The sequence below is a fragment of the Crinia signifera genome, chromosome 4, assembly GCF_055691185.1.
Source record: "Crinia signifera chromosome 4, ASM5569118v1, whole genome shotgun sequence".
Taxonomy (NCBI): domain Eukaryota; kingdom Metazoa; phylum Chordata; class Amphibia; order Anura; family Myobatrachidae; genus Crinia; species Crinia signifera.
Genome location: NC_139220.1, coordinates 173,680,590 through 173,697,002, shown reverse-complemented (window position 1 = coordinate 173,697,002; position 16,413 = coordinate 173,680,590). Strand labels below are relative to the sequence as shown.

Sequence of the window (16,413 nt, the reverse complement as noted above, 5' to 3'; positions counted from 1 at the left end):
TATTCCAGTCACTATCCCCACAATATTCTGTACTGCTTTACTCTTTAAACACCTTTGCTTGGTCTATCTCAGTGAACCTCCTCACCCTTCCATGTGAATGAGAGTAAACTTGATCAGGTCTTCATTCAACATGTGATACAGATGGAGCCCCTCTCATGCTTGCAGGGGCTGGCAATAGAATCGCCAGCCCACGCCAGCTGTCGGAAGGGGGCGCGAGTGCACGAGATGCTTGCGTAACCTGTTCTGACTGAGCTCCCTGCCACCGCCTGCCACATCCCCATCCGCCATTGCCTCCCTGCACCACCCCCCCAAACCTGCCCATCTCCCTGAAGCGGAGACAGGCAAGGTCCCGCCGCCCAGCCGCTGAATGACTCGCGTCCCAGTCTAATATAGTCCCTCTCCACCAGTGCTCGCCACCGGGGACATTCTGGCGAGCGCCGTCAATGTTCCAAGTCTAACCACTGTAGGATACTGGCCCCAGGGATGCCCTCCCAGGGATACACTATAGGCAGAGCCGCCTTAACAGCATTGACAGCATTGTGGACCCTTGGCAAAGCCACTAACTGTCTGGCTGCAGGCTTTATTAAGATTAATGTTCAAGTCACAACCTATGGAACAAATGCACATCAGACTATAACCAGTACAACAGTAGCACACTGCTACATTGTGGTACAGATCATATTGCCTCAACATTATGTTACTATATTACTGTATGTATTATGTTTATTATGTTGAATTGTTTTTTATTCTATTGTGTTTTACTTACCTGAATTTGATTGCATTAAAAAAAAACAATTATACTACATCACTAGTTTTAGTGGTCAATCTGTCCACTGTACTACAGAAATTGACACATACTTGGAATTAGATATACACCCATCACACATAGGGTTTAAAACACTGTATGCTACTGCATAAAACATTATTTAGGTGCACGGTCTGGAATGAAACGTGATCCATAGAGGAGGGGGTGGCCCTCTGCAAGTAGGATCCACAAGAGGTTGACCCTGTATCCCTTTGGGTCAGTTCAACTCTTTATACATACAGTATATATAGAAGAAGAAAGCAGAGGCAATTTAGACCATTAGAATCGTAAATGTATTATAACATTAAAGAAAATACTATATGATGCTCTATGATGCTATCATTTATTTATTGATTTATTTATTTACAGTTACTTATATAGCGCAGCAGATTCCGTTGCTGTTTACAACTGATGATAATTCATATATGATTCTATGGGCGAAATTTACTTAGATGCAATGGGTATGAATTCACCAATTCGTACTCATTTGATCTTAAATACGTCCATAACCCACACATTGGCAAATTTACAATCAGCCGAATTCAGTTGATTTGAAGTTTTTACAGATGTCAAGCTTAACCGAATTCAGCTGAATGAATGAATACACCATCGATAGAATGCGGCATAATATGGCCATAGAGTTTTATCAGATCAGTAAATTTGCTAAAACTCCTATGGCAGAATTCGTCCGTGAATTTAGCTCAAAATACGAATGGAAAATATACCACATTTTCAGTGAGATCCATGCATGCTTCTTTGTGTAAAAAAAATCAGAAAAGTAAATAAATAATTGACAAAAAACTCCCCTGGAGCCCACTCTTGACTTAAGGCCCCCATACATTAGGCCGACTTGTCCTTAGGACAAGTCGGACCCAATTCTCCTGTGAGCCGCCCGGGAGCTCCCCGGGAGGCTCACACACAATTTAGCACTTGATGAGCCAAATTTGACATGTGATAAATCGCTTGCGATTTATCACATGTTGAGGCGCAGGGGGCAGGCGGTGAGGGTCAGGGGGCGGCGGTGCTCTCATCAGGGGGAGCAGTGGGGCGGGCAGCGGGTCCCTGAGAGCTTAGCTTGCGGCGCCGGCGAGTGCTGACCTGGCCGGGCGGTGATGATCATAGATATCAGCAGCGCTGCGGGAGTCGGGACGGGACGCGCAGTGGCGGGTATTAGATTTTAAAATACCTGTCAAATGACTGGCCGTTCTCTGATTGGCTGGTTGAGAGCTCAGCCAATCAGAGAACAGCTAGTCATTTGACAGGTATTTTAAAATCTAATACCCGCGACTGCGCATCCCGTCCCGACTCCTGCAGTGCTGCTGATATCTATGATCATCACCGCCCGGCCAGGTCAGCACTCGCCGGCGCCGCAAGCTAAGCTCTCAGGGACCCGCTGCCCACCCCACTGCTCCCCCGGTGTCTGCATGCATATGCCTGTCAGGTGGGCAGGCATATGCATACAGGGAGGTCGGACGTGATCGTACATGCTGACCGTCCGACCTCCCTGATACGGTCCGATGCGCACGGGACCGCGCATTGGATCGGATCAGATATCACACACCTGCAATTTTGGGCCGATTTCACCCGATTATCGGCACAAAGTGCCGAAATCGGATGAAATCGTCCCAAAATCGCATAGTGCATGGGGGCCTTTACGGTTTTTAGATAGGTAAGTATGTATGGAAGGTGTATACTGTACTTCATCCGTATGTTTGTGTGTAGTAAATAAAATACTTATAGGCGACACCATATTAGTAAACATTTGAATAATGACAAACACACAAATGTTGAACTTACCATATATTAGGATTCAATTCATGCTGTTTGTATGAGTCAAAATCATCTCTCAAAATAACACTTTCACTATGAATTTCAGCTGAAAATAAAGTTATAATGCAAGTTAATATAAATAAAAAATCATTGTAGTTTAATATTAGGAAGTAATGTATGTCAACCCTCTGATTTAAGCTGTGTACACACGGGGTCGATAGGGTCTGAAATCGCTAGGAATATGGTCGCTGGCGAGTGTGTGCATGCTCCCTTTTCAGCCCCATTCTAAATCGCTGGTCGCAGGAGCTTGCTCCTCCGACCAGCTGATTACCTCTGCGGCACCACCAGAAGAGGTTCCCTTTCATCAGCGACCATCTCTGGTCGCTGATGAAAAGGAGAAACTGAGCAATATATTGCTAGCAATATATTGCTGAGCAATATATCTCCCCCGTGTGTACGGGGCTTTAGGCAGATGGGGAAATTTGAAATCCAATGAAGTCTCCAAAAGTTGTCTCAACAGCATATATACAGTATGAAAAATAAGGAAAACAAATACAGTATGATGTAGAATTGTATAATAAAAAATCCAAGTGTATATCAGTGATATAGAAAATATGATTCTATCAGGGGAATTCAATTAACGGCACAAAAAAACAAACAAAAAAAAACCAACAGTGTGGGGGGTTTCACAAACCCCCTGGTTTTGCTTTCAATTGAAGGACATTAAATGGGAGGTGGTGATTTCTACAGAAATGACTGAGTCTGAGGGGCGATTCTCTAGAAATGTGGTAAAAACCCTGCAGCGATGTGTGAGGGATCCGTCACGGATCCCTCCCAGCATGCCCTGCGGCCGGCCCTGTGCTCTGCAAATGCGCAGATGGACTCCCGGGTCACAGACCCGGAAGTCCAGCACCGGCACCGCATCGCAAGGGACAGCTCTTATTGCAAGAGCTGTCCCTTGCGTTAATGACCACATATTTTAGAGCATATGCAGTCATTAAGAATGCGGTGGCCGGTGAAGGGGGGCGAACAGGGCTGCGGATGTTAGAACATCCCGCTCCGAGTCACCACTGAGTGTTGATTTGTTCAGAAATCACTGAGTCTTTTTTCACTCATCTCCAGAGTAAACCTCACCCAAGCAGCAGCTAACCTAACTGAAACACCTCACATCAGCACCTAGTTCCTTCCTTCACCTTGGTAAAAAAACTTTTTGCACCTCCAGAGTAAGTCTGCTTTTTCCTAAAATTGTTAACTCTAGGAAAAATCACCGGGATTTGCTCTTGGTAAATACCTTTATGAGGTCCCTTTATTGGAAGCAAGAAAAAGACAACGAATAAAATAAGAAAACACATTGTAATAGGGGTGTGGTTTAATCCACTGTAAGAATTCTTCTGACACTTTGTAAATTAGAGGCTCTGACATAAGTGTACAATGTCTATAATTTGTTATTGAATATGCCGACATCTGCTGAAATTGTGACAGTTTCACAATGTCAACATTCAAAATGCTGACATTGTTTTTGGACCAGCAGTGGAAGGTTAGGTTACAGTAAAGGAGATTAGGGTTAGGCTCTAGGGGGAGGGTTAGGTATAGACTGCCTACCAGGTAAGTCGCAACTAGATCACCAGAAGAGATTTGTTGACATACTAATCATATCCTTCTTCTGACTCTGCGCACCTGGTTTGGGACACCTTTTATGGCACTTTTGAGGGGTCCATAATTTGCATTTCTCCACCTATCAAAGTCTTGTATAAAATGAGTGAGGTGGATTTGAAGTGTATGAGTAGAACCCTTGAGGCTGCATTTATTGCTATTGGACTTCAGGCTCATTGTACACGCGTAATGGACAGATTCCCCACTTGATACATAAACATCCAGATGTTGTCTTCTTTTCACAGCCCATGATTACTATGTAGAAACATCGTACCTACAATTGTGCACATACTGTATTGAAAAATGCTGCTGGATTGATTCTCTATTGCTGCTGTGAGTCATGTCCACTGAGTGAGCCAAAAGAGAGGAAAAAGTGTAGGGATACAAATATCTTTTTGCTTCAATAGAAGCACAAGGTGGTGTCTATTAAAGTTAGACAATACCAGCCCTCCACTACAAGGACATCTTTGTAACATTTTGAGACAATATCTGGGATGTTTTTTAATGAAGACAGAGGAAATGTATTGGAGAAACTTAAGTCTGTGGGGGATTCCAACAGATAGAGCCTGATAAAAATAAAGCAGTCATTGGAGGGTGTTTATTTTGTTGGCGTTTATTCGTCCTATTCAGAAAATGAATTGAGCATTCAGGAGAATAAATCCTCTTTGTTAGTGGAAAGGTGGTGGAGATTTGAGAGTTGGAGAGTTTGTCTGATCGAGCTGATAATTTATTTTGTGATGGACACACCAAAAAAAATACATTTTAAGATATGAAAGAGGAATTGAGATTCTAAGGAAGATTTAAATGTACTGAAGAGATGGAAATCTAGATATTCATTTTATAGCCTGAGAGGGATACATAGGCTTTAATTTCAGATAATGTGCTAGGGAGATAAATTTGAGAGAATGTGAATGTGAGTATATAATAAACTCAGCATGAATTTTATTACTTTTCATATACATTTCCAAGTCCAGAAAATGAAAAATTTGCTGTGCTGAAACATGAATCCTATGTTTATGTCATGATCCGGTGTCTGAGAAACACATTCTTACCTTCTAAGTGTTTCTCTGTGCTTGCTCTGAAGTGCTCTAGAAGGTCATGGTAAACAGACTTGCAAGGCTTCAGTGTCCATCCGGCATCTCCCGCTTTCATCTAGTGGCGCTGATCATAACACACTGGTGCATACTGCTATGCCACATCCCGTTATCTCTGGCAGCGCTGATCGTGTTACACTGGCGCATACCGCTATGCTGCACTCCACTAAGTCTGACAGCACTCCGCAGTCTCCATCTCCATTACCAGTCACAGGCCGCAGCCACGCTTCTTGCATGCTAAGTTTCCCAAACATGGTCACCACCATCTTGCTTGCAGTCACATGAGGCTCATCAGCTAACCTGGGGATCTCTTTGCTGACATAATTTCTATCCAGCCAATCAGCAACATGTTATCCCTATATAAGTAATCACCAGTGCAATTGCGTCTACAGAACAGTGCTTTGTCATCTGCAGCACAGCTCGATCCATTGGTCCCAGCCGATCCCCTGTGCTTTCTATTAGCTTCCAAGCTAGTCCAAGTGGGTTCACAACCATCACCATCGATAGTTCATCGGTTCAAAACTCTCTAGCTTTCAAGATTTTTCAAGTGGGTTCCCAAACATCACCATCAACCCAATATTGGATCACCATCGAAACACTATAGATACTCCATCAGTTCCAGCCGATTGCTTGTGCTTCCTGTACCACCATCGATGTTCTACATCAGAGACTCCTAGAACTGCATTCCTGTATTCATCAACCATAATAATCCTCCGGTTCCAGACGGATCCTGTTATTTTGCTGGTTCCAGCCAACTCCTGTCTGCACCTGTTTTCAGTCCACTCCTGTGTGCTTCATATTTACTACAATAGACTCTTATTGTTGCACCCAAGCACTACTCATCTACCCATACTCCAGTTTCACTAGCCACACCTTTGAGTCCTATACTCTACCTCATTACCTGAGGTCCTCCTATTTATGTGGTATAGACATACTAGGAATCTCAGATTCCTTTACAAGCCAGCTCCTGAGAATGATTCACCTCACGTATGACAGTTTAGTTCATTAATATTAGCAACATCTAAAAATAATAACAATAATAGCAATCAAAAAATAAAACTAATTCTTTTGAGGAAATTATTTAACATTATCCAGAATGCCCAGACAGTATAATGAATTTTCTAAAATTGTCTCAATCCCTTTCTCGTGTTGTTTTGAAGTACATAAAGATGTAAAACCTCTTGTAACCAAAATACTTTAACCTAATCTTTCCATACAGTTTTAGCCAAAAATTCAAATACACTGAGAGTTTTTTAAATTTTTTTTTATTTTTACTTCCAACAATTGCAGCTAATTGACTACAAAAACTGACAATTTGGCAAATATATTGTTTTTAGGTTTTTATTGTTTTTCAAAATTTTCAAACTTTTCTCTTTTCAATTTAAATGAAACATATGTTGATGTTTTATTCTTTCAGATTTTCCACTAATTCAATGTCATCCAGAATTAATTTAAGGCTCAGTTGAAACTGATCCCTTTTTAAATTTACACATTTGTGTTTGTTCATTATTTTCATTAATTCATGGATTAATTCTCTTTCATATTAAAAATACCACCTTAGTGAATTGTATTTCTGAATGCCCAGATCAGTGTTAAGATCAGATTACTATCTGCCATGGCTGTGAACTTTAGTCCCTTCCTGAAAAGTAATATTTCCAATCTCTATTTCATTATTTTGTACTAGCTCTTGTACTGTTAGTTTCCTTTTTTCTTTTTCTTTAACTTGATTTTTTTTTTTAAATCTTTTTGATTTGGTAGACGTTTTCCCTTAGTATGTATTTTTTGTAAATTTCCTTAGGCTTACCCCCAAAAGAAAAATAAATAAAGATTCTCATCTCCAATTATTAATCTAACTCTAAAGCTGCATAAACACTGGGCATTTTTGCCCAGCGTGTATGCACAGTGATGATGGGGAAAATCACTGGGCTGAAAATCACTAAGTGGGGGAAATGTACTAACATGGAAATTAGACTTCACATGTGATGTTGCTATGGGCAACCAATCAGAATCTGCGTATTATTTATTTATTTAGCACTCTCTAAAAGATAGTAGACAGGATCTAATTGCTTGCCCATAGCAACATCACATGGGAAGTCTAATTCACACATCTTAGTAAATTTCCCCCAGTGCATGGTAATACCAGCAGATAAGCGGCGGCTGGCAGTGATGCAGGAGTGTGCATCAGCACTCATCACCCGGCCATACACACTGGGCGGCCTTTGAACTAAAAGCAGCTCAAACGTTATAACTGTAATACCCCTTTCAGACAGAAAACAAAATTACCGGGTGAAGCAGTTCTACCCGGTAATTTCGTGAATAACATGGGTCCTTTTTCTGTGTGAAAGGGCACACCCAGGTCATGAATCCTGTGTCTCTGTCCCTGGAATTGACCAGGGTCGAGGACACAGGATTTATAGACCGGGTTGACCCTTTCACACAGAAGAAATACCTGTGTTATTCAGCAAATTACCGGGTAGAAATTTTCAACTCAGTAATTTGTTCTTCTGTGTGAAGGCGGGTCAGGCTGCCCTCTGAAAAAATTACCCGGCATCTGAAATGCTGTGTATTTGCCAATATTTTCAGTCTTTTCTGTCTGAAAGGGGTATAACTAAGTTAAATAAACAAAAAACTAATAATAATAATAATAACTAAGTTAAATAACTAAAGTTATTTCCTGTTCTTTTGTCAATGCTCCACTTCCCTTTTGGAGACTCTCCTCTCTTTTTTTCTGGCTTTTGCTTGTGACTATCTTTGAGGTAGTACAAGAAAAATCATTGCTCTCTCTCTGTCATTTTGAAATGGAGTTGAAAAAGAATGACTTTTTCTCACTTTTTTTTCTTTTATTGTGTTTAAAGTAATTTTGTTGTGAATGGAAATAAATTCTGCTATCTCTATTAATTTTCTTCCCTCATAAACTCATTGATTTTATAAAATTGTACATTTTTTACTGTTTGTAATTACAATCAGCTTAACCAAAAGATAAAAAATAAAACAATTGTGAGAGAGAATTCTATTTATATTGTTTTGCAGATGATGTCATTTTTATTTGGCAAGGTACAGTTTAACAGCTTGAATAATTTTTCTTAATTGTATTGTAATGAACTAAATATACGGTTCACATGATTAACTAAAAATGATTCACATGGTGCTTACTTCTCTTGAAGGTTTGTGAAGTCTTGCAAGAAGTAATTTTACATTAAGTGAAAAAAACTGCACAATTGTTCTTCCTTAAACATTTATTCTGTAATACTAAAAGTTTCAATTGAAATTTGAAATGGTTAGAGTAGACTATGCTTTTTTTTTTTTTTACCCAGTAGGGGGTAATCAAAGTACACATGTATTTAGACTGCGTAGCAACAATCCCCTATCAAAAGCATATGATACAGTATTTACAGTAATATAGAAGCTAACATAGCAGGGATTAATATGGACATCCCATATTATAGGTCATCATTTCACAGGGAAAGCTATGCCCAATTATGTAAATTTGAGTAAAAAAATATATGTAAGGATCCCAGGCTTAATTATCTAATCAGCCAAATGGCAAGGACATGGGTGACAATATCCAAGGTGGGATGCTCTGCTGATAACAGAGCACCTTTGAATCTGGGTTTAAACTGAGGGATTAATGACAGATTTAAGTTTAGCCTTCTTTACTATGGTTCCTTCTAGGTAGGGCATCTGCATGTAAGGGGCGTATTCAATGTTGGGTCACGGCTGTTAGGCTGGCCCAACAGCTGTGACCCTGTCCCGTTCTTGGTCTGCTTGACCGAGAATTTGCTGGCAGGATTCAAATTCGCCTGCCGCAGGTCCAGAATGGAATGTAGCCGTGAGCTGCGGCCAGGAATCGGCGAGCTGCGGCCAGGAGCTTCTCAATTCCCAGGCCGTTCACGGCAGAACAAGCCCGACTGCTTGTAACATAGTAACATAGTAATTTAGGTTGAAAAAAGACATTAGTCCATTGAGTTATATCAGACTAGCAAATAACTATAACATTCCCTTTGTGTCCATAAATGCGTCCAGTTTATTTTCAAACTACTTTAATGTGTTTGCCGTTACCACATTTTCTGGCAAAGAAACTTCCGGAACTTAACCGCTCTCACGGTGAGGTATCCTCTTCTTACTTCCGTATGAAATTTTGTCTCTTTAATTCTTAGTGCATGCCCACGTGTCCTAAGTACAGCCCTGTTACTGTATAAGTAATCTCCAAGCGCCTTTTGATTTTTCATCCTGTATTTGAACATATCACCTCTCAGTCTTCGTTTTTCAAGTGAATACATATTCAGCCTGGATAGCCTATCTTTATATTCTGTCGACTCTAGACCCCTTATTCATTTAGTTGCCCTTCTCTGAACCACTTCAAGTTAATTTATATATTTTTTAAGGTGAGGTGCCCAGAACTGGACACAGTACTCTAAGGCCCTTATTCTGTTTCGTGCGGTACGGCCCGCGTGCGGCCGTACCGCCGATGTTTTTACTCTGCACATGCGCAGAGGTCAATCTGCGCATGTGCAGCCCCCTTCGCCGCAGACGTATTTCGTCCGCCGCAAAGGGGGCGTATAGGGGCGTGAGAGGCTTCATGCCCTCATTTCCCTATGTGTACGCCCCGCGTTTCATGGGCGTTCCCATGCAAACGCGGGGCGTATGCATGGTAATGAGGGCATGACGCAACTCATGGGGGCGGAAAGCTGACGTCGCCGGATGTCAGCTTTCAGCCCCCATACAAGCTACCACACGGACGATTGTCCGTGTGGTCTCAGCTTGCGGGAGCTGCCGGGGCGTGCGGACCTGCCTTCGATGGTCGACGACCATCGAATGCAGGGGGCAGCTCCCACCATGGTGGAGGCGTACGCCTCCACCATTTTTATGCGGATCGCCAGCCGTCCGTGTACGGACGGCCGTGGCGATCCGTAGGGTGGGCGGGGATTGGTTTGTGCGGCCGGAGCCCCGTGTGCGGCTCTGGCCGCACCAACCAGAATAAGGGCCTAAATGAGGCCTTACAACAATTTGTAAAGTAGTACTATCACGCTGGCATCTCTTGATTCCATTCCCCTTAATGTTTGACTTCGCTACCGCACTTGAGCAGTGTGCACTATTACTCATTCTATCATTTATGAACATGCCTACATCCTTTTCCACTGCAGAGCTCCCAGTTTTGTGTCATCTGCAAATATTGCAATACTACTTTGCAGGCCATCACCTATATCATTAATGAATATATTAAACAAGGTGTCACCCAATACTGAATCCTGCGGGACACCACTTTCCACCTTTCTCCAATTTCAAAATGTCCCATTAACCACTACTCGCTGTTCTCTATCATCTAACCAATTATTTATCCAAGTACAATTTTTTTCCCCATCCCTATTTTACCTACTTTCCATAACAGTCTCCTATGTGGTACCATGTCAAATGCCTTTGCAAAATCAAGAAGGATTACATCCACTGGTTTCCCTAAATCCACATTCCTACTGACCTCTTCGTAGAAACTAATTAGGTTTGTCTGGCATGATCTATTTTTAATAAACCCATGATGTGCTTTATTTTTAATAAACCCATGATTGTGCTCTAAGAAATATTGACTGTCATCTCTGATTATTTTCTCCAGTATTTTCCCTACAATGGATGTTATGCTGACTGACAAATAAAATATACATTTATATGGTCATATTGGTATTTGTGTGATTGAGCATAGCAGCGCCCCTTAAACAGACTTTGTGGCTGATTGCCACTTAGACTGTTACACTCCGATTGTCTGCAATTTAGAGGTACACACCCTCTTAATTGGGGCTGCAGCATTGCCCAATCAATTAGATAACTGTGTTTCTGCCTGGGTTATTGTACATTTTGGTATAAACCTGATTATTCTAGTGCAGTGCATTTACTGTCCAGCGCTTTTGGGTGACTATTGTCACATTTTTTGGCGGTCTATAATTTGCAGGGTTTGTTTTACTCCCTTTTTTTCAGTATAGGTACTACATTTGCTATACGCCAGTCTCTCGGTTCCATCCCTGAATCCACTGATTCCTTGAAGATAAGGTGTAATGGCAATGCTAAGACAGAGCTAAGTTCTTTTAGTACCCTTGGATGAATTTCATCTGGTCCAGGAGATTTGTTTACATTTAGATCTAGCAATCTGTTTTTAACCATTTCCTCACTTAAACATAAACCTGGGTAGCTTTTTAGCGCTGTGCTACCCTCTTGGTGAAAAACATCTGTAGTATCCTCCCTTGTAAATAATGATGCAAATAATGAATTGAATATCTCTGCCTTTTCCTCATCTTCAATTATTGGGATACCGCTCTTGTTTTTCAGTGGGCTAATATTGTCCTTCCTCAGACGCTTCGCATTTACAGTATGTAACTGTAGAATTTGGGGGATTTCATTTGCTATCTGCCACTCTTTTCCTTTCCGTCTCTAATTTAGCTACCTTGATAATATTTTTACATTTCTTGTTACATTCCTTATATGTTGCAAAAGATTCCTGCGTCCCTTCCTGTTTATACCTTTTAAATGCCCTTTTTTTCCTTGTCATCTCAAATTTAACTTTATTATTAAGCCACATTAGCTTACGTCTGCAATTTCTTTGTTTGTTGACCTTAGATATACATTTATTGGTGCCATCATTAAGTATTTTTTTAAACATGCCCCATCACTCTGTGGTATTCATACATATAGTTAATAGTTAATTCCAGTCTATATCTTTTAATGCTTCCTCAAACTTTCCAAAGTTTGCTTTTCTAAAGTGAAGTTGTGAAGTCGGGCTCATTCTGCCGAGATCCCCTGTTTAATGCTGTCAGGGAAGACAGCATTGAATAGGGCCCTGCATCCATCTCCCCCGTTGGGAATAGCTGCGGGAGGATTGAATAACCACTTAATCTGTACGTTTTATTTGAATTGACATGCAGGCAAGAACTTTGCAACCATTTTCTTGTTAACATTCTTTTCTAAATAAGCATTATACCTCTTTTGGAAATAAAGTATTAATTTTTAGTTCATTCATATTCATTCATGCTCTCAGAACCTAATCTTTGGAAGATCCTGTTAGACCACTAGTCTATTCTATAAACTGTTTATTTATTTATTATTTATTAACAGTTTCTTATATAGCGCACACAGATTATGCAGCGCTTTACAGAGAGTATTTGAACATTCACTTCAGTCGCTGCCCCAGTAGAGCTTACAACCTATATTCCCTACTACAAGTACACACACACAGACATTTTAGGGTTAATTTTGGTACTTGTGTAGTTTCACGGCGCCAGCATGGCGCCATGCGTCTGAGTCCCCTTGTGGGGCTCGCTTCGCTCGCCCACGCTGCGGGCTCGGTGGCTCGCTACGCTCGCCACGCTATTTAAAATCAACTCCATGCCAACATGGATAGTGGGGGTATGAACTATCCATGTTGGCATGGAGTTAAGTTACTTTTTTTAACATAGTTTGTGGCGAGCGTAGAACCCGGAAGTAGCACGGCTCCATGCTGGCGCCGTGAAACTACACAAGTACCTTAATTTTTGTTGGGTGCCAATTAAACTACCAGTACATTTTTGGATTGTGGGAGGAAACCGGAGTACCTGGAGGAAACCCACGCAAGCACAGGGAGAATATACAAACTCCGCACAGTTAGGGCCATGGTGGGGATCGTACCCATGACCTCAGTGCTGTGAGACAGTAATGCTAACCATAACACCATCCGTACTGCCCCGAACTGTTATTAATTGCCAAAGAAGGTACCTTTCATATATGCACAATTATTATATAAAGGTGTCGGTGGACCTTTGACTAGTTTCCATTGGTGGTGACAATTAAGTGTGTTGAATTCAGTGCTCTGGCCATAGTCTAGAGCACAGAGTCATCCAACAATCAGGCATAGTAATCAGGTCCTTGACATACACTATATGTGTTTTTTCCTTCCTTTTCATATATTTTGTCCTTTGTTATAAATAATAGGAAGAGTATAATACATTTTTAGGAGACTTCAGGAAGGATATTCTGAGAGGTGTTGACACACATTTATAAAGTATAAGTAGTAGACCACTGATGAAATAGACCATATTATTGCTGGGTCAACCTAAGTTATGCATCAGTGGAAAAGAGTCCCTGAAAAAATTCTCATCTAACACTGTTTTGGATGGCAAAAAAAGATAAATATGGAAAAATACGAACTTGCTCAATTTTGGAAAAAGAACAGAGGAAATTCAAACCTGCTCATCTCTAGTTTAAGTGTATGTGTACAATTAATGTGTGCTGGTTATGCAATCAGTTTACTGTATATTGTATCTATTTCAGTTGTAGTTTTACCTCCATTTTAATACAGTGGTTCCAAACGTTCTAGAATCATGGCATTTTTTCAAGGCACCCATAGTCCAAAAGATTCTTATTGATAAAATAAAAACTTTAAATTAAGTAAATTATGCTTTCCTGTCACCCTCATTTTCACGTATGTGATGGTGAATATAGATGTGATCCTTATTATCCACATATTTTATGATGGCAGCCACCTGCACTGACTTTGCTATCGTTTTGACCATAAATCATTTGTTTTGGTCTCGGACCACCAGTCCGAGGAACCCGTACAACTGTCTCGTAGTTGTCTAACACTAAATCACCTCAGTGTGCTTAGTGTTAGAAGGAATCACATACGAGATATAGGGGGAAATTTACTAAAGGAAATGCATTAAAAAAATAGGTGTATTTGTATCCAGAAATACACTTATTTTTTGACATTTACTATACCGAAAATACGGCAATTCATAGTCGTATTGATGTTCTATCAATACGAATACGAATTGCCGTATTTTCAGGATAGTAAATGTAAAAAATGAGTGTATTTCTGTATACAAATACACCTATTTTTGACAAATTTCCTTTAGTAAATTTCCCCCATAGTTTGGTTATTTATTTTCAGCAGGAAGACAGCATTTCAGCGTAACAGATTGGCCCCCTGTATCTGGGTTTGTTGCCTTGCAGACAGTTCAGCCAACATTTTTTATTAATGACTGCATTTCCGATTTAAGGGCAACCTTAGGAGGCTTGATATAATGGACTAGACTCACAAAACAGATTTAGGTAACAACTGCCTGTGTCACTGCCCACCACACAAAACAATAAATAATATATTACTGTATACTACGGTGGCCATACTACGGTGGCCCTTTAAAGCTGGTAGCCACTCATGCAACCTCCAACAATTCCAAGTTGCCCTGTTTTTTTTTCAGTCAGGCACAAACTGGGGAGGTTTAAAAGGCTAGCCAGACAAATAGACACACCACAATCACAATATTTTCAGGCTCCCAAGCCTGCAGCACAATTTGTTAACTAGCAAAATAATTTTTGCAACTGTCTTACCAGAGTTCCTGACATTTTGCAATGTCTGGCAATGTGATGCCCCATGTTGAGCACCAAATGTGACAAAGAATCACTGGTAAAGATGAATTCTGGTTCTTTATTCTCAGCAAGTAGACAGCATTCCAGGATAACATACAGTATTGGCATTTCTTAAGTAACAGCATGGCAGTTCTGAGGTTATATCAATTGTAGTTCTCACATTAAGAGTACTTCCAGAGAATCCCTAACGTAATTCCTGGACCCTACAAGCTTATTGCCCAGGCACTAACTGCCATTAGGAACCCCAACCTTCTGCCTTGAACACACATATAACAGGAATCACCAAGTGCTGCCAATCAGTCAGTGATTCCCAATACATCCTAGGAAACCCTGGGTTGGAACTCCCTATTCCCGCAACTGCTGCTGTTCTAAGTCCTGGGCTGGATCTTCCACATTTCCCTGATGTGGAAGTATGCTGTCTCTGCCACATTAGGCACACAGTTTGGAAACCACTGCCTTAATAAATAAGTCATTTGTGTTCACATTTAGGTCCTGATTTTGGTTGACTCACAAAGCAGAAGTATTTCACTACTTTGCAAGCCAACCAACGCCGCCTGCCAGACATGTGAATGCCCACCCCCTGCTGGATGCCGAATGTCCCTGCAACATGTGAATGGAAGTTTTGCATGTCTTGCATGTCGTGCAGGCCCAAAATCATTTGATGGTCACCGACCATCAAAAGATTTCTGAAGTGCTCGCTAATCTAACTCAATCTCTGGTGCCTTACATAAGTGGCGCCCTGCTCTGTGAAGAGAGCAGACAGTTGACATCTGGTGACATCCGTTGCCAGCTCCCAGAAGGCAGGAATCCACCCCCATTTGTATGGGGATGCCCAGCATTTTCCTAGGTGCACCCAGCATCCCCCCCCCAGGCCGCCCCCCCCAAATCCCCCCCTGCTGCATGCGCATAGTCTCCGAGGGTGCCCGCAGAGAAGACCAGCACATGTGCATATTCACCTATGCTCATGCGCAGATCTTTATCATCAGTCTGCTTAGTCAAAGTTATTAAAATGTAGTTACTGCCAAGTAAACAAATACATTTTGTATGTTTGCGTTCTCAATCTCTTACAATCAACAAAAAGGAAAATAAATGTACAGTATGGTAGATTGAGATGGTAAGGATGTACTCTTTGCTTCATCAAAGCTCCGTTGTAATCACTCACCTGAATGCATGGACAAAGGAACATTAAATATTGGGTCTGCTTCAGGTCAACCCAGTCTTGTGCGAATTCAGTCCAGATACCGATGTTTCGGGTCTGCACATGCGTGAAAATATGCACGTGCAGACCCACTGGGCAAACGCCTTCGGCCAGTAGCACACTCGCCGAGGCATTAGCACAGAAGGGGTGGGAAGTGGCGGAAAGTCAGCTGCAGCATGGGAATTCCCTGCATTGCCTGGGTGTGCCTACAAAAATGGTGGGTAAAACCCAGTGCATCCCCAAGCAAATGCAAGTGTGTTGAAGCCTTGTCAGGGTGGGGGGCCGACGTCACATGACTTTAGCACCCTCCCCGAATTTGGCCATATCCAGTCCAAGCTGACTTTTATTTGCGAAACTCAAATGACTTTTCACCCGCCCTGTATTCGGCCATATCGAAATCCAAATTCGGTCCAGACTAACTTTAATTTGTGAATATCCATATCTGAATCTGAATTAGGTCCAGACTGACTTTTATTTGCGAACAGGTATAAAAATAAATCGATGAT

General features: G+C 41.4%; 1 protein-coding gene and 1 long non-coding RNA gene across 6 annotated transcripts in view; one reads left to right on the top strand and one right to left on the bottom strand.

Annotated features, from left to right (window-relative positions):
- The window catches only part of RELN (reelin), a 479,555-nt gene that overhangs the window by 263,660 nt on the left and 199,482 nt on the right, over positions 1 to 16,413 (bottom strand). For all 4 annotated transcript variants that reach the window (XM_083183017.1, XM_083183019.1, XM_083183018.1 and 1 more), the window contains exon 6: positions 2,603 to 2,681. In XM_083183017.1, the coding sequence (XP_083039143.1) occupies positions 2,603 to 2,681 (79 nt within the window). The remainder of the gene's footprint in view (positions 1 to 2,602; positions 2,682 to 16,413) is intronic.
- LOC146074656 (uncharacterized) overlaps positions 1 to 16,413 on the top strand; it is a 164,592-nt gene that overhangs the window by 40,118 nt on the left and 108,061 nt on the right. The gene's annotated exons all lie outside the window — the stretch shown is intronic.